Source organism: Trifolium pratense, linkage group LG1, assembly GCF_020283565.1.
Source record: "Trifolium pratense cultivar HEN17-A07 linkage group LG1, ARS_RC_1.1, whole genome shotgun sequence".
NCBI classification, from domain to species: domain Eukaryota; kingdom Viridiplantae; phylum Streptophyta; class Magnoliopsida; order Fabales; family Fabaceae; genus Trifolium; species Trifolium pratense.
Window position 1 is genome coordinate 13,720,240 of NC_060059.1, and position 18,566 is coordinate 13,738,805.

The 18,566-nt window shown below is 32.2% G+C and overlaps 2 protein-coding genes across 5 annotated transcripts; both read left to right on the forward strand.

The window, feature by feature from the left end:
* Positions 1-597: 597 nt before the first annotated feature.
* Positions 598-9,262, forward strand: LOC123902650 (autophagy-related protein 18h). 4 transcript variants are annotated; one of them, XM_045952430.1, is made up of 9 exons: positions 598-1,784; positions 2,704-3,147; positions 3,486-3,926; positions 4,185-4,430; positions 4,692-5,486; positions 5,583-5,758; positions 6,444-6,574; positions 8,439-8,741; positions 8,929-9,262. In XM_045952430.1, exons 1-9 carry the CDS (start codon positions 1,623-1,625, stop codon positions 8,931-8,933), a joined length of 2,703 nt encoding a protein of 900 aa, XP_045808386.1. In that variant the 5' UTR covers positions 598-1,622; the 3' UTR covers positions 8,934-9,262. The 4 variants fall into 4 exon arrangements, with proteins under 4 accessions (XP_045808386.1, XP_045808384.1, XP_045808385.1 ...); XM_045952428.1 differs by having other exon boundaries at positions 1,151-1,784; positions 9,016-9,262; XM_045952429.1 differs by having other exon boundaries at positions 1,219-1,784; positions 8,436-8,741.
* A 7,235-nt stretch (positions 9,263-16,497) lies between these two features.
* LOC123884465 (histidine-containing phosphotransfer protein 1-like) lies at positions 16,498-18,172 on the forward strand. The gene is made up of 6 exons (XM_045933563.1): positions 16,498-16,644; positions 16,792-16,922; positions 17,021-17,089; positions 17,426-17,497; positions 17,616-17,688; positions 17,966-18,172. The coding sequence occupies exons 1-6, from the start codon at positions 16,582-16,584 to the stop codon at positions 18,014-18,016; spliced, it is 459 nt and encodes a 152-aa protein (XP_045789519.1). The 5' UTR covers positions 16,498-16,581; the 3' UTR covers positions 18,017-18,172.
* Positions 18,173-18,566: the final 394 nt, after the last annotated feature.

Genomic DNA, 18,566 nt, shown 5'->3' on the forward strand with positions numbered 1-18,566 from the left:
TGAAATCTCAAATACGTTGCAAATATCGCAAACAATTCTAACTCAAAAATTTAATGTGTATATAAAACTATTTATTAAACTTTTTATAGAATAAACCATTTAATTAGTAATGTTTAAATGATATAAACCAAAACAATAATTAAAATTAGAGGAAAAATTATTTGACCAAAAATAATAAGATTATAAGTTTATTTTTTTTATAAAGATTATAAGATTGTTAAACACAGTTTTAAGTCAAAATTGAGGATTTAAAGCCTGTCTCACGGATTCACCAAAAAAGAACCCTGTCTAACACGGTTTTCTTTATATATTCACACGGTTTCTTGCGTCAAAAAGAAAAATTCTCATGGTTTCTTTATACTCATAGCCTTGTTTTCTGTTAGATTGTTAATTTGTTATGATGTTGTGTGTACAATATTTGAAAGTAAAAGCCATTAAGCCAATAAGAAAAGGTTTCACGTTACATTTGCATCCACTCTAACTCCACCTACAATTACGACTCAATCATTATCATTTTCTTGGTGAACAAGTACAGGTTGTAACTTTGTAAGGCCATTTCAAACATATTTAATATTGGTTCGCATCTTAGATTAAGATATTCCCCTTCCTTGCTTGTCGTTTCTAATCAATATTACTATATGCCTTGTGCCCTTCATTTTTTATTATTCCTCTGACCCCTTTCTCTTCCTTCATAATCATATCTTTTAAAAATAAAAATAAAAACTAGTTTGTTCTCTTCTCTTTGCGAGCTTAACTCAATTAGTAGGAACATCGTATTATGTGTATAGGAGCCGGAGTTTAAACCTCAACACTCTACTTATTCACATTTAAAGGTGATTGATTAGTGTTGGCCTTGCGATTAGAAAAAGACTGAAATTATTTGATGTCAGAACTGATCATGAACCATATTAAACGGTCAAGTAAACCGATGAAAAAAAATAATATTGAACCACCGTATGTAACAAAAGAAAATTAAACCACCCTATCAAAATTCTCAATTAGGCCCCTAGTTTCATTTCATTATCCCAAAATAAAATACCACACGACACCCACGTGCTTTCCAAGTATAATATCCATCTTACCCCTCAAACTCATCAACCAATGATTCGCTTCAAAGCATGAAAACCAGCCACCAATCCCACCTTACAAATCGAAATTGAGATAATGAGAACATATACACCATAATTAAATAAAATATTTACAAAATAGAACAATGCTCGCTAAGGGGTTTGATGGTAATTTTGAAAGGTGGAGCGAAGTTGAAGTTTGAAAATATTGGAAGAGGACATAGAAGACATTATCGAAAATGTCACGGGATCTAAATGACAATTAAGCCAACTAAGACTTGTGATTAGAGCAGAAAGAAGAAACAGAATCGCGGCACTGTCTCTAAACTTGAAAGAATAACCGTCTTCGTTAAGGTCAAAAAAAATTCTTCAACAACCAATTAAAACTGAACACCGGAATTTTCTATCGCCGCCGTGTAGGGCAAATTCTGCCGTCTCTAACTCTTATGCTATATCCGATCGATTGCGTTCCGCGACTTTCGTCGTCGGCGGGGACGGAATTCCCGGTAACTCACCGGTGGCCTTTAGAAAATCAACTAGTTTATTGTTATTATTATGAAGAAGCAAGGAAAGAACAGTTCCAAGAGCAATGGATTTGTTCCTTCTTCTTTCAAATTCATTTCGTCTTGCATTAAGACTGCTTCCTCCGGCGTCAGAACTGCCGGCGCTTCCGTCGCTTCATCTATCTCCGGCGATGGACACGATCATAAAGATCAGGTAGCATTTGATTTTTGAATTTGTGATTTGTTAATGCTGTTTAGGAATGAGAAGTGAAATACACGTGAATTTTGATGAGGAATTTTAGTTCATGAAAAAAGTTGCTAATTCTAGGTTGCTGAGTTTTAACGCCTCTGTAGAAACGTTGTTCTTATTGTGAAGTGATGAGAGATACTGTATTGCGTGATATGAAGTATGAAATGATCGGTTTATCGTTATTTCTTATGTTTTGCTTTGAATATTTGATTTAGATTTATTTATTTTGGATTATTGAATGAAGATGAAGATGTAATCCAGTTGGTTATGGCTTAATTTTTTCGATATGTAATTCAAATTGGTGTTTCTGATGATGATGGAGTGGTTCGACAAGGATTGAACTCCTCTTGAGATAGTAAAGTAAACAATCTCAAAGGTCGATGAATAAATCAACAATTAATATTACTTGCACTTGTGTGGCAATAGAGTACGGAAAAAGCTATTTGGGACGAAGAGATAGATGTACGAGTACGAATGATGCATGAAGATAGTTGGCAGCTTTTAATTGTATTATCAGTTACCCACTTTCGTGTTTTTTGACAAGAATATGTTATAATTGGTTACTACTGTTTCGTCACATATTGTTTTAGACTTTATTGTACCAAATAGTGGTACTCATAGAGTCTTGCTATACGTCTTATAATTGTCGATACATCTTATTATTTAGACTAGGATTAATATGAGACTGGTTTGTTTGCATGACAGTATAGTACGGTTGGTTGATACGTCTTATAATTGTCAATGTGCTGCGATAGAGTACTGCATCGATTATGGCGTCATGTTGGCTACAAAACAATTTACTGACCCCGGACTGTAGTGGTGGACTTGCATTATTTATAAACCAAGATGTCAGAATTATTGACATCTATTTTTTGTCAAGCAGGTGCTTTGGGCTTGCTTTGACAGGCTAGAGCTTGGTCTGTCTTCTTTCAAACATGTCCTCTTACTCGGTTATTCCAATGGCTTTCAAGTTCTTGATGTGGATGATGGCTCTAATATCAGGGAACTTGCCTCAAAACGTGATGATCCAGTTTCGTTTTTACAGATGCAGCCTGTCCCTGCAAAATCAGAGAGCTGTGAAGGATTTCGAGCATCACATCCTTTACTCTTGGTTGTTGCATGTGATAAATCAAAGATACCTGGTACAGAGCAAAATGTCAGAGATGGCCACAAGGAAGATCAAGCTGAAAATATTATCAACTCAGCTACAACAGTTAGATTTTACTCACTAAGGTCCCATACATATGTACATGCTCTAAGATTCCGTTCAACTGTCTACATGGTTAGATGCAGTCCTCAAATAGTCGCTGTGGGTCTTGCTACTCAAGTAAGTTTTTGATTCAAGTATGTTTGCAATTGGTTTTTAGTACCTATACTTTTTCAATGCTTATTGAGGAAATTGAGTTTATAATTGTTTTCGGTTAACATTGGGTAGGTGTTACCAACTTCCTCCATTGGGTAGGTCTTACTCCACTCTGTTAATTTTAAAATATCCAAACATGTGCTTAGACATATTACAAGCTTTCTGGATACTGATACTTCATGAGGCCGAATGGATTACTTATGGTTCTGTTTATAAATTTATCGTAATATACAGGGACTAGTTTTTATTGACATAGCTTATACCTCTCTAATTTGTTATTTTCATTTTTAATTTTCTTGCAGATATACTGTTTTGATGCTCTTACACTTGAGAATAAATTCAGTGTACTCACTTATCCTGTGCCTCAGTTGGGTGGTCAAGGAATGGTTGGGGTTAATATTGGCTATGGTCCAATGGCTGTAGGGCCACGTTGGTTAGCTTATGCCTCCAACAACCCACTATTATCAAACACAAGTCGCTTAAGTCCTCAAAGCCTGACTCCTCCTGCTGGCAGCCCATCAACATCACCAAGCAGCGGAAGCCTGGTAGCTCGATATGCCATGGAATCTAGCAAGCACTTGGCTTCTGGGCTGATCAATCTTAGCGATATGGGCTACAAAACATTGTCTAAATACTATCAAGATCTACTGCCTGATGGATCCAGTTCCCCTGTATCACCAAATTCAAGTTGGAAAGTTGGTCGATTTGCTTCAAATTCTACAGAAACAGATACGGCTGGAGTGGTGAGTATTCTGTTTGAAACGCAACACATTATATTTGATTTTCATTTGCAATGATTCTGGACTGCTGACCAGATATTTTCTTTCTTAAAGTAATATTGGCATATGTATTACAATTTACATGAGATCGTCTATTGGTTCAGCGTAGCCATAGAAGAAGGATTTTCTAAGGTAGATGATAGTTTATGTCAGTGGCAACTGGAAAATAATCATTCTATATGGTATTCATGTTGACTACTACTATTTGCTAATCTTCTGCAGGTTCTTGTCAAGGATTTTGTTTCTAGAGCTGTTGTGGCACAATTTAGGGCCCATACTAGTCCTATATCTGCGCTATGTTTTGATCCGAGTGGAACACTTCTAGTTACTGCCTCAATTCATGGTAATAACATCAATATATTTCGAATTATGCCTTCCTACTCAAAGAATGGATCAGGTTCTCAAAGCAATGATTGGAGTTCTTCTCATGTCCACCTTTACAAACTCCGTCGTGGCATGACATCTGCTGTATGCTGCTATTCTCCATTTTTCTTTAAAGCCTTTGTGTTTTGAGCTTAAATTTGATTACCTGTTTCACACCATCATCTAATGATGTTTTGACACGTTAATAGAGAGTTAACCTTCCTAGCCAGTGGTATTGTTAGTCAAACTTATTTTTGGATTTGGCAAGATATATTTAAATGATGGTGTAAAGAACAGGAGATCAAAATTAAATCCTTATTTTTCTATTATTGCAAAGGATTTTACTCAATCATATATATTATACAGGTAATACAAGATATTTGTTTTAGTCATTACAGTCAGTGGGTTGCCATCATTTCCTCCAAGGGAACTTGTCATATTTTTGTCCTTTCCCCTTTTGGTGGTGAGACAGTTCTTAAGATACACAATAAGGATACAGAAGGACCTGTTCTTTTGCCGGTTTCTCCTCTACCATGGTGGTTCACTCCGCGTTTTACTGTAAATCTGCATCAACAGCTTTGCCACACACCCCAACCTCCTGTTTTTCTTTCTGTGGTTAGCAGAATAAAAAATGTTAATGCTGGATGGCTCAATACGGTTAGTAATGCTGCATCTTCTGCAGCAGGGAAAGTCTCAGTTCCATCTGGTGCTGTTTCTGCTGTTTTTCATAGTTCTGTTCCTCTTGATTCACACAATGCATACGCAAAAGTTCATGCCATGGAACACTTGCTGGTTTATACCCCTTCTGGTCACTTAATTCAATATAACCTACTACCGTCATTGATGGCAGAGCCTAATGAAACTGCTTCAAGAACAGCCCAAGTTCCTTCTCAGATGCAAGAAGAAGATTTACGAGTGAAGGTTGAACCTGTTCAATGGTGGGATGTCTGTAGGAGATATGACTGGCAAGAAAGAGAGGTATATATATCAGGGAGTGCACCTGGTGGACCGGAAGCTGCTGAAATGATATTGGATGTTTCATCTTGTGAAAATTATAGTGTTGGGAATGATGATTCTGTAAAACTTAATCAGGATTGTCACTTCTCAAATGCAGAGGTTCATATAAGTTCTGGGAGGATACCAATATGGGGGAAGTCTGAGGTATTCATTTGATTTATGCCCTGAAGAATCATGTTTGTCTCCTTTCTCAATATTATTATGTTCATTCAATCGAACTATTTCCTCATCAATTTTTAGGTGTCTTTCTTTGTGATGGGTTCTTTTGAATCTGGAGAGCTGAATAAATGTGAATTTCTAACCAATGGAGAGATTGAAATAGAGGATGTTCCTGTTAATGAGGTTGAAATAAGACAGAAGGTTTTGTTACCCGTCTATGATCATTTCCACAAAATTCAGTCCACTTGGGGTGACAGGTAACAGTCCCTTATTTGCCTTTTTGTTGTTGGGTCCACTGGGCAAGTTTTCTATTAAGTTTCCACTCAGATAATTTTCATTCTAAATATGGGAACACTTTCAATTAAATATCAAGTTCTCAAAGTTTTTATACTGGTGAATATCAAGTTCTCAAAGTTTTTTTTTTATACTGGTGAATATGTTGAGTCACCTCTTCAGGGTTATTTAGGATTATTTTTTAGGTGACAGTTTGCATATGGCTGTACTTTCTACATCCTTGCAATTTTGAGTTGAAGTATGGTTCTCCAGTTTACACTTGACTTCTTTTATTTGCTAGGTTTGTTTAGTTTCTTTTCTGTCATTAAAAACACAACTCTACTTTATGTTCTAGAGGGAAATGCTTTATTTGAGTTTATTTAAATATTACAATTAAGAAATCATGGGAGTTTCTATACCTTGTTTGTGTTGAGGAACTATTTTATTATTTTTCCTATGCATTGGCATCTTACTTTTACATGGTTTATATATAGGTCTAATATGAATCGTTTCTTAGTGGCAGTTTAGACTTTAAAGTTTCTCTTTTCCTTGTTCATCCCTTAAAATTGGAAGGCTGCTTATCATCTTTTTCCTTATGATGAAATTTTAAGAACATCTGTGTAACTGTCCTTATAATCACATTGTAACAAGTTCTACAATATTTTTCAGAGGTCTTGTTCTAGGAAGATGCTCTAGCTCTTCATCAGATTCACATGCAACCGAAGAGAAGTTGTCAGAAAATGCTGCTATTTCCCATCCAAAGTTAATAGCACCTGGCTTAACTGAAAAAACAAATGTTGGTAAGATAAGCAAACCTTTTGAGTTACCTTTATAACTGTTGAAGTTATGGGGTTTTAGATAGTGTGGTGTGTGTGTGTGTGAGTGAGAGAGAGAGAGAGGGGGGGGGGGGGGGGGTGGGGGGGAGCTTTACCCATATTCTTATCGGTACAAGACTCCTAATCCTAATTGAATAGGAATGAAAACCAAGATAATAATCGATTATAAAAAAATTTAAAAAAAAAAAGATAATAATTAACATGGAAATTAATTTTCAAATAAGAAAGTAATGATATGTGATAATTATAAGATATTTTTCTAATATTCTATCACTCCTTAAGTTTGTTACAAATATACCTTTTAAAGATGAAATTAATGCCAAAACCACAACAAACCTTCATGACATGATCAGCAAACAAACCAAACTGCAAGTGGAAGACAATATCAAGATATTATAAGATACATTTAACACTCCCCTAAAAGCTAAAGATTACTACTAGCTTTAAGCTTGTCAGAAATACACAGAGAGAAACAAGCACCAAAAATATAACTAACTTTCATGAACAACAAGCAAACTCAAATTGCAACGATATTAACCCAGCACTTATCGCTGTCAAAGACCTATATGGAACGATTTGAAACCAAACATATTGGGCCAACGCTGACAGAAGCTGAAGCCATAATGAACCAAGCTGAAATAACATTGGGCCAATGCTTATGTTATTGAGTGAGACATTGTCCTTAGCTTGAAAGAACCAGCTTAAGTGGGATATCCGGATATGTCATTTGTGAGAAAGAGACTACCAGAGACTATTAATGGAGTGTTAACTACTAAGACCAATGATTAGAGAGTGCCATTGGAGACTACCTTGAGACAAAGTACAAAGCACACTGGGATAACCATGACCTTAGACATTTGGCTAGCAAAAGCTGACAGAGAAGATGTCAATGAACAACTTGGAGGTAAAAAATGTTCAAAGTCGGACTACATAGAATACATAGAAATGTGCATTAACAAGCAGAAACAACACATAATAGAGGTAGTAGAATAGGAGGCTTGACATTGCTGAGATCACTTCAAAAAATCTGAATAGGCAGCTTCTGATGGTTGGGATTTCATAAGTGACAGAAAGTTACTAGGCAAAGATGAGCATATTTTCTAATATAACTGTTGGAAATTCCGCCATCATTGCGGTCCGCCCCCATCCACCTAATTGCGGCATTTGGGTTGCCTTCATTGCAGCCTCCAACACCTTCATTGTGTTGGGTGTGAAGGGGTGGATTTAGTCCCACATTGCTAAGAGATATGGCCTGTGTAACGTTTATATAGCTTGGGCAACCCTCACCTTACAAGCCAGTTTTGTGAGGATGAGTTAGGCCCAATATAAAATTTGACAAGTCCCAAAATTACAGTCCCAAAATTTCAGGAACTCGGCAGCAGAATGCTAATGAGACAAGTCACGGGGAGGATCGAACCTGACTTAGATACCATATTGATAAAGTAACTTGATAGTAACTTGTTACAAAAACTAAACACTAACATCTTTTTATAGGGATACAAGCTTCTAATTTTAAATAAATAGAAAAATCAGAAAACAAATCATAATAATAATAACAAAGTAATATAGAAAATAATTCTATGAGATAATCTAAGATTACAAACTGATTTTAAACTAAGATACTATAACTTAATATCATGATACTATATGATAATTTTAAACTAATTATTTCTTCATAGATCACTTCAAAAAATCTGAATAGTTTACTATTTTTTCTAACTTATTTCATAATTAGTTTAAAATTTGAATGCAAGAACAAAGTGGTAGTTGTAGTTGTGTTGGCATCACCTTCTATTGGAAACTGTTAACACAATTGAGGTTTTAGCAGGTGCCTTGAATTTCACTGATAGTATAACGAAGGTTAAATCATCAGAACATGGTGACAGGTTCAATTCAAGTTTTAGTGGTTGTGATATGAATATGCATGTTACTTGCGAGGAGTCAATACGTGACTCGCCGGACTACGAGCAATTTTTTCAAGAGGGTTATTGTAAAGCATCAGTTGACTGTCATGAATCGGCAGAAGTTACTACTGACGTGGATTGTAGCAGTCCCTCTGGCAGGGAGAAATCTGATGAAGATGGTGACGATGATGACATGCTTGGTGATATATTTGACTTCTCCGAGGAAGGTATGAATCTGAAACAGTTAACCTTTTGATTTTATATAGATTCAGCTTTAGTACTTTGTGTGTGTGAGCGCACATGTATGTTTAACACTTAAAAATGTGTATAAAATAAACAGAAGGTATTGAGAACAGTTTATTCTTCTCATCTTGCCTGCTTCATTCATACTTTTCCTTAAAACTACTGTTGCAGGTTGATGACTGCTTTATTTTATGCTTTCTTCCCGTCTTCGAATTGATGTAAATTTGTGGTGTAAAGGAATTTAATTAACAAATGCAGGTGATTTCCTTGCAACAAGCTAAATGCTACTGACCATTGATTCAAGGAATTTACTGTTCTTCACTCCCAATATTCCAAGTCCAGTGATTCTTCTGACCTTCTAATTTTCTTGTAAATGATGTATATTGAAATTCATAACTACAAATTATTTGTGTGAGCACTGGGTGGGTTTCTTTATATGTTTTTATTCTTGTTCATAGCGTGGGGGAAGAAAAACCATGATTATGAAACTGCTCCTTAGTCATGACTCTGCTCTTCTGTGCACTCATTCATGTGTGTGTGTGTGTGTCTAGTAGCTACACCATAGTTGGATTCAAGAGATTTTTCTGTAATTTTTTTTCTGTATTATTTCGATCTTTTATATTATGAATAAAAAATAAATGATCGAAATAATACAAAAAAATTACATTGTTTGTTACTAGTAAGATGTTGACACTTGACAGGAGTGGGAATATGGCAAAAGGGGCCATTTATTATTTTTCCTACCACTGGATGATAGTGCAGCAGCAAAAGCTGCCCTTACATGTGATATTGATGTGGATTTGCATCCTCTGGATCCAAAGCCCCTGCAATCTCTTTCAGTGAATGATTAAAATTATAGGGAAATTATAGCATAGGTACACAGTTAAAAACTAAAAACTGTGTATTGACAATGGCACATGATCTCCTCACACCAGGCATAGAAACGGAGCAGATTGTGGATATGTTTTGCCTCTTTCGCCCTTAAATAAAGATGAGAAAACGTTTTTAACAACTAAAGTTAGACAATTTTTGCTACAACTTTTTAAGTATTAACATTAGATCAAATAAATGGTTAATTACGTTTGGTAAATTGTTAATGACTACTATTAAGTGTTGAAAACTCATTAACTATCAAGTATCAAAGTAACTTCATTAATCACAAATTTGAATTTAATTAGCCATAGATATTCAACTATTATGTGAACTTTATTGCACTTTTACCATTCAGCGTATCAACCTCGGCTTGATCATCTAGACCGTGTTTGAGCTTCAGCTTTAGCACATCTAGCTCAACTTAATCATTTAGGTTACGTTGAACTCCAACGTCAACATGTCTAACTCAGTTTGATCATTAAGGTTGCATTGATCTCTACTTTTAGCATGTCTAACTCAACTACACCAAGCTCGGTTTTGGTTCAACTATGCAAGCTCACCTTGTGGTCCTCCTCAGAAGTGTTTCATGTCATGGCATGTCATGTGTCCTGTAGTCTGTACATACAAAGTAACGTGAGCAACCCATGCTCCAACTTCACATACCTTGCGGTGATGAGTGATGTGAGTTGCACGTGTTTTGGCTCCACGTCTCATGTGCAGACAAAATGTGCATGGATCTCAAAAGCATAGTTTATTGTGCATGAACGTCGAAGGAAAAGTCTGTTACGTCAAATATGGATGAACTATAAAATAAAACACTTAAAAAATAAAATGGGATCAATTCATTATAGGACAAATAGTATATTCTATCTTAATTATTTTCATAGTACTCTTAAAATTTCTCCTAAAGCATTTCCGATAACATCTCATCTCATCTATTGTACCTATCTTATATTTACATACCGAACATGATGTTATCCCATAGAGGTAATCAAAGCCAAGAAAGAAACTTGAAAAGGCATCAACTTAATTCATACTTGATTCAATTTTCCTAAATTTTATCCAATCAAACAAAAGGTTTATATACCTTCAAAAAATTGCCCCCGCCACACAGAACTGTAGCTTCGCACGCGTGTACATCAATCATATAATGATATACGTTCATATATTTTGTAAAATTACAAAGGTCATAATATTTTTTTGTATAAAAATCAACATTGGTTGTTTACTCTATTACTTGACTGTAACTTGTCGCATTCTGAATGATGGTAGTAGAGCAGTAATTCATGGAAAATGTAATCCAATCAAACATTGAAAGCAACATTATTTATTATAAAAAAAATATTAAAAAAAAACATTGAAAGTAACATAATTTAAAGTGATGATATTCTTGCTTGGTCACTTGACCAACAAATCATATTTGTTACAAATTTTAAAAATAATGATGTAATATGACAAATTTAAAGGGATGATAAATTTTTCATCTTAACAAATATATTGAATTTTAGTTTTAAGTACAAAAATACTAAAAATATATTATATTCGTCCTCTCAAAAATATATGTTATTTTTTTGTTCTTAGTAGGCATAATAGGGAGGGTTTTCCTTCTATAGGTTTTGCGTTTTTGTTGAGGATTTGGTTTGGTCCCTCTCTTTTGTAATGTAGATCAACACAATATTATAAACGCTTATCAACCAAAAAAAACACAATATTATGGACACATCTTAAGCCAAAATCGATTATAACTTTGATATTAAATGGATATAAATTGGTCATGAATGACCAAAAACAAAACAAAATGTTTTGAAAAAGAAAACATTCTTTTTTTTTATTCTGAAAACATTCTTTTTTTTCATTTTTGAAAATTAAAATTTAATATATATTTAAAAAACAAAAATCTATTATTTATATGTTTAGGAGTTTCTCTCTCTTGATCACTTTCATATGTGGCATCCTCTCATTTATCATAATCTATGTGGCAACTTGTGAGAGCATCTTTTCCTATGTGGCAACCTTTGAGAACTTCAATAGTATGTACTCATATAAGGATTTTTTTTTTTTGTGTCCTTCTCAATCAAAATTTAATGTTAATTCAAAAATAATCATTCAAAAGGAAACAATTGAATACATTTCAAATTTTTTAATGACAATGTCAATTTTTACTTTTTTTTTGGTGTCCTTCTCAATCAAAATTTAATGCTAATTCAAAAATAATCATTCAAAAGGAAACAATTGAATACATTTCAATTTTTTTAATGAAAAGTCAATTTTTACTTCTAATTTGATTATTTGATATTTTATTCATTATTATTATTATTACATTATTATTATTATATTATATTTTAGAAACAAAGTCATTTTGTCCCATAATTTGTCAATTAGATAATTGCTATTAAATGACATTTATAATTTCGATCTTCATTGACTTCATAGATTATAAAAGGAATATAAAAGGAATGAAGTAATTAATTGACTTCATAGATTATTTTTCTATTTTATTTTATTATTTTATTAATTTTATTAATAAAAAAATGTTACATAGTGATTTATACCAAACATAATATTACAATAGGGGGTATTGATCAAAAAATAATCTACATGGAGGTATTAAGCAAAAAATAACTTACACAGAGTGGGACATACATTTGTAGATTTTATTATATAAAAAATACGATAAATATCAATTGAAAGTAAGGAAAGTAACAATGATTTTATATATAAAAAAAGAAAGAATTAAAAGTAATAATATCATGTATTCCTTTGTTTTTATTTTCCAAACATCACTGTAAGATAAACAAATAGATATATTTTTTAAAATTTGTACCATTAACAAATGAGATATGCATAAAAAAAATGATATTAATTTTTTGGCAAAATTACACTACAGGTCCTTTATCTTATTTTTTTGTAACATTTTGGTCATTTATCTTTTTTTTGTAACAATTTGGTCCTTTATCTTTTTTTTTTGTAACATTTTGGTCCTTATCTTATTTATTTATAAAAAATAAAGGACCAAAGTGTTACAAATAAAAAAAAGATAAAGGACCAAACTGTTACAAAAAAGGGACTAAAGTGTTACAAATTAAAAAAATAAAGGACTAAAGTGTTACAAAAAAAAGATAAAGGACCAAAGTGTTACAAAAAAAAAATAAAGGACCAAAGTGTTACAAAAAAATAAGATAAAGGACCTGTAGTGTAATTTTGCCTAATTTTTTTTTGTGTCAAGCAAATGATAAATAATTCTACTGTTCATTACACAAATGTGAAATTTTTTCACACGGGGACATGTGCTAAAATACTCCAGAAGAAAACAAATGTCTAAAGGAGACGATTAAGAACTAATATATATTAACCGTTAGATTAGTTTTTGCTTAATGACCTTTTTTTATGAAAATAAAAGAACAAATATACGAACATGTGGGTTGGGAACGGGGAGTGAAGTATCACTCTTCGTTCTACCATTTCTCCTTAAAATATCCAAAATTTGGATCATTTATCATATTTAAATAAATTATTACATTAAATATAAAATTAATTTTACAAATAATTAAAAAAACCACAAAATATTAAAAATTTAATAATCCATATTTTTCATGTATCAAAAAAATATCTATATTTTTCATTGAACAATTAACCAGTGCAAATACCCGTGCATTTGCACGGGTAAGTTATACTAGTAGTTATTTAACTCTTATTATTGAGAAAGTCTTACTTGGGCACATACTCAACACATGGCATCTAGGCACATCCAATTAAATTTTGACAGCACATATAAACAATGATTTTAAAAAAAAAAAATTAAAAGTTTTTTTCTTCTCCCATCTCACTCTCAGTTTTCCGTCTTCTTTCTCCCAATCCCTGCAACAAACAAAATCCATTTCTTCCAAATCTATAAAAAAAAAAAAAACATATATCCAATCAACCTTCTCCTAGAGCTATCTCCAATCTCACTAGAAAAAACCAAAATTTCATAAAATCAACAAAAAATTTAAACAGCAACAACACAATTAAATAAAAAAAAGTTTGGAAAAAGTAAGATCCATTGAAGATGGAACCGAGTCTACATCTCGAAGAAGAGGAAAAACGTAGTGAAGATGGAACCGAGTCTGCAATCTCTTCTGCATCTCGTTCTCGTCTTGTCCCTCGGGTTGCTTAGTATGACGCAAAAAATTAGTCATAAAATTGAAATAGACTTTTTTTTTCCTTTAGATTTTGTTGTTTATTTATTTATTAATGATGATGAACGCGAAAATGAAGATGTAATAGAGAAAACATGTTGAGGAGATAAGGAAGTTGCAGAGATGTTGGAAGAGAAGGAAGCTGGAAGACTGGAGAGAGAATAAAAAACACTTTCTATTTTAATTTTTTAAAAATAATCAATGTTAATGTGCTGTCAAAATTTGATTGTATGTGCCTAAAGCCCATGTGTTGGGTCTGTTCCTAAGTAAGACTTTCTCCTTATTATTATCTACCAAAAGTAACTATTTAAACATTTTCACTGTCTCCTCAATGACAGTGATCCATGAAGCAAGTGGATTGTGTTACCAAGAAAAAAGAAAGAATGTCACTCCCATAATTGGGGCCCTCTACAAGTTGTAAGCCAGTGATATAGTCTCGTCTCCTATGTTCATCTCTATTTGAAGGTTAGATTATTGGCTTTATTTGTTTTAAAAAATTAGATCATTTTGGCTTTATGGTTTGTACGTACTTTGTTGTTAAAAAGGGTCACGTTAATTTATTTTATTTTTTTGACGCAAAAGGGTCACGTTAGTGCCTATGAGGCTTGTATAATGAACTTAAAAAAAGAAAGAAAAATATTATTTTTTTTAACAAGCCAAAAAGAAAGAAAAATAATTGAAAATACAAGTTAAATATTTGTCAAAATAATAGATACTAGTACTTCTTTATCATTATATAATTCCGCAAAGATTGAATAGCATTTCTTTAAAAAAAAAGAGTAGGAAGTTAATGCTTATTTTTGGCAAGATTTTGCTGGTAAATGGAAACTCTAGGAGTCTATGGAGAAAAAAGTGATAATAGTCCATTACCCAATTCAGCCATAACCTAGGGCTAATGTGTGAATTTTTTTTAAGGCAAAATTATTCTTATATTTTAATTTAACTTTAGTTAATGATTTAGACATTTAATTTTGTTTAATGTTATTTTAATCTTTTTATGTTTGAATATTAATTTTAAACTTAAAAGTTATGAGATTTTTTTTCTCGTGCACTCTTAATTATAAATATATGTCATGTTAAATCACTAAGTTTGGTTTGGTAGTAAGAGATTTGGCTAGTATGTAGAGGTTTTGGATTCGATCTTCAGCTCTATTGTAAGCAAAAAATATAGACCGGAAGCTTAAATATTCAAACACGGAAAAAGACCAAAATAACTTTATTAAAAATAAATAAATGACTAATATATTACCAAATTAATGATTATAACTGGTTTCGCAGACCAGTCTCTTTATCAGGAGAATGATCTGTACAACTGGTTGAGGATTGACATATAAGGCAAGTCCATCTTTATGTTTTTTGGCTGCAGTTTGGTGATTATGGTGCGCCAAGAATTTTTTGTGCTTAGCAAATGAGTTGGTGTCTCCAATTATTCTTAGGTTGTGGATGAAAAATTATGCGCATTTGTTGTTTAAGTGCTTCTTTAAGCAAACTATGGTTCCGAAAACTAGGTGGGTAATGTGGAATGTCCATCGGGGTATTGGTATAATCTTGAATGTCGATGGGAGTAGTCTCGAAAATCTTGGTATCTCAGGTTTTGGGGCTTAATTTGAAACAATGATGGCGTGAGGATTCATGGTTTTGCTAGAAACATGGGACGTTTGACATTACTATGCAGCTATTCTTTATAACATAAATGAATTTCTCGCTAGAGATTGGAGGAATCATATAGTTCACACCTTCCGGGTGGGGAATGTTTGCACTGACAATAAGTCGGTAACAGCCCAAGGCCTCATCTTAGGCGATTCCGACACTGCCACCTCATGATCTTCTTCACCCCTCTCTCTAATAGAGTTTTTGCCTTTTGTGTGAATCGAACTATGCATCCTAGGGTTAAAGTACATGTTCAATTCATCCTCACTACCACTTGAACTAGTAGCTCAAATTAATTATCGATAAAAAAAATTTGAAAAAAATGGAAAGATGAATGACACGTAGCATTAGTTTTAGATCCAGTCCCGTAATAATTAAACCACTATTATAAAAGGTTAAGCTGTCGTTTGGCAATAAGTTGGTGAAGAAGCAATGAATAGAAACACAATAAGTGACTTTTTTTTTTGTCAAGACCCAAGTGACTTACTTTAAATAGTAAACACCGTATTAACAGAAAAAGTAAAATAAAATACACTCTCCATTTTCTTATAAAAAAAAATACACTCTCCATTTCTTTATTATTTGCCACTTTTGTAAAAAAAAAAATCTATTTACTCATTGTTTTTAAATATTTTATATAATGACAAGTTTTTAAAATTCAATATAATATTGCTTATTGTTTTGCCTATAATATCATAGTAATTATTTATTGTTTATATCAAAAAAATCATAATTATTAATTGTAGAGACAAATAAATAGAATGAAATAATAAATATTAAGAAAAAAGTCATATAAAAAAATTAATTAATTATTTACCTTACAAAAAAATTATTATATTATACAATAAAACAAAAGAAATATCGGATTTTTTTCCTATTTTTATTTAACCGGCCCTTCGTTAATATGTTAATTATTAAATTGTTAATTTTTGTTAAAGATGAAAATCAACCACACGTACACTTTACTAACTTTTTCACTTCCGTTATCAAGTCATCTTTATAACTCTCGTATTTTTTTCTCTTTAATTAAGAACAAAAATCACATTATATAAACTGAGGAAATGTGTACCTAACCAAGATACTAAGTGTTGGTTTAAAATCTGAGAGTAGAAGAACTAGTAAAATGGATGGTAAGGTTCAGCTTCAGAAACAACTTTTTGATTATACTGCTTCCCTATTCCAAGAGGTAAATTAATCAATTTATTTAAGCATATGCTCTACAAGTACAATTGAATATTACATTATAGTTATAAAGTAGAGAGGAAAGCCTCATAATAAAGCTATATATGTTTCTTTTGTATTACTAATATTCTTTGGTTTTGTATTTCAAAAGGGATTTCTAGATAATCAATTTAACCAGCTTGAACAACTTCAAGATGAAAGCAACCCAGATTTTGTTGTTGAAGTAGTCACTCTCTTTTTTGATGATGCTGAGAGGATTCTTAATGAGCTCACAACAACACTGTAAGTAATTAGGACACAATTATTAATTAACAATTTATTTATTTTTCAATTATGTCTTTATCTTAATTAACATTTCAATATTGATTCTTCATAAACAGAGGCCAAGAAAAAATTGATTTTAAAAGGTTGGATGCTCATGTTCACCAATTGAAAGGTAGCAGCTCCAGGTAATAATTTTTTATATAACTATTTTATCAATTAATTAACCTCAAACTTTTTTTTAGCCATTTAACCTCAAAATTAATAGTACTCTACTATATATATATATAACAAAATTTTGATGGAGTTGTGAAATATTTTCCCCTACAATTTTCTTTTTTTGTTTGTAGACTAAGTGGTAAATATCATTGAAACTCACACACAGACAATATCGACATTGTCCGGTTGGCTAGGACTTATGGACTTTTCCCTACACTTTTTCTCTATCTTATTTACTCTTGTCACATTATATAATGTTTTTAGTTTTTACAACTATTATGATGATTATTGGGGAAATTATGCAGCATTGGTGCACAAAGAGTTCATGAAGCCTGCATTCCTTTTCGCAACTTTTGCACGGAACAAAATGTTGAAGGGTAAGCATCTTGACAATTTCATATCAAAATTCTTACATGCAATGAATATGATATTATGTATGAATCTTGTCAAAATTGATTGTATGACTTGTGTCTATGGAAAATTGATTGTATTTAGGTGTTTGAAAAGCTTGCAACAAGTAAAACATGAGTATTCCTTGGTGAAAAGCAAGCTTGAGACTCTTTTCAAGGTAAGGAAATGAGAATTTTGTATAGCTGTTTAGATTGACTTATTTGAATTTATCTACTAACATAAGCACTTATGAGTTATGAAATTATTTGAGATAACTTACGGATACAACTTATATCATGTCTGTAAGTTGTTTTCAGCTTATTTTCATAAGTTTTTCATGATAGCTTATATAAAAACAGTTTGACTTTATGATAAGCGTTTTTAATAAAACTGTTTATCCAAACGGGCTTTAACTCGCTTTAAATAGCTTAATCTGTCTGTATATTTGATTGTAGATGGAGGAAGAGCTTTTGGCCTCACGTTTAGCAGATCTCAAGGTAGTGTGATATAAGAGGCACTGATGTTTGCTGCATTTGTGATATGCAAACAGCACTTGGAAGAAACCATATCTTAATGTTGTATTTTAAAGTTGTTTTAAGATTTTGTTTTGTAGATCTTGGTCTTTAAATTCGATTTATCATATAAGCCAGAATTGATCCATATATCTCTAGTTCAAAAGCAATGTGAATAGCTCATGCTTCTGTGGTTAATTTAATGTGCAATATAATTAAGGACTTGGATTAAGTGAATTCAAAAAGTGGTGCATTCATGCGGTTATTTATAGGTTTTAGGTTATCTCAGAATTTTATGTTAAATAAAAAAAAAAAAAATTGTCTTAAAATTCAAGCTCTTAAATTGTCTAATAATCAAATGGTTCTAAGTCGCTGAATGCATGGAGTCACGACTTCACATAATCCAATTCCATATAATTAATTATCTTTATCTTTTTGACTTGTTTCATTAACTGTGGATTTGAATTCTCTACATTCAAAAATCATACATTCACCTACATTTAGTTTATTTTTAAGGTTAATTTTATGGTAAATATAGACGAAT

Coding starts and splice junctions, on each gene's coding strand:
- LOC123884465 (XM_045933563.1), top strand. CDS start 16,582: ATGGATGGTAAGGTTCAGCTTCAGAAACAACTTTTTGATTATACTGCT. Junction 17,090..17,425: donor TTGAAAGGTAGCAGCTCCAG/GTAATAATTTTT, acceptor GAAATTATGCAG/CATTGGTGCACAAAGAGTTC. Junction 17,498..17,615: donor ACGGAACAAAATGTTGAAGG/GTAAGCATCTTG, acceptor GATTGTATTTAG/GTGTTTGAAAAGCTTGCAAC.
- LOC123902650 (XM_045952427.1), top strand. CDS start 1,623: ATGAAGAAGCAAGGAAAGAACAGTTCCAAGAGCAATGGATTTGTTCCT. Junction 5,487..5,582: donor CAATATGGGGGAAGTCTGAG/GTATTCATTTGA, acceptor ATCAATTTTTAG/GTGTCTTTCTTTGTGATGGG. Junction 8,742..9,015: donor ATTTGACTTCTCCGAGGAAG/GTATGAATCTGA, acceptor TAACAAATGCAG/GTGATTTCCTTGCAACAAGC.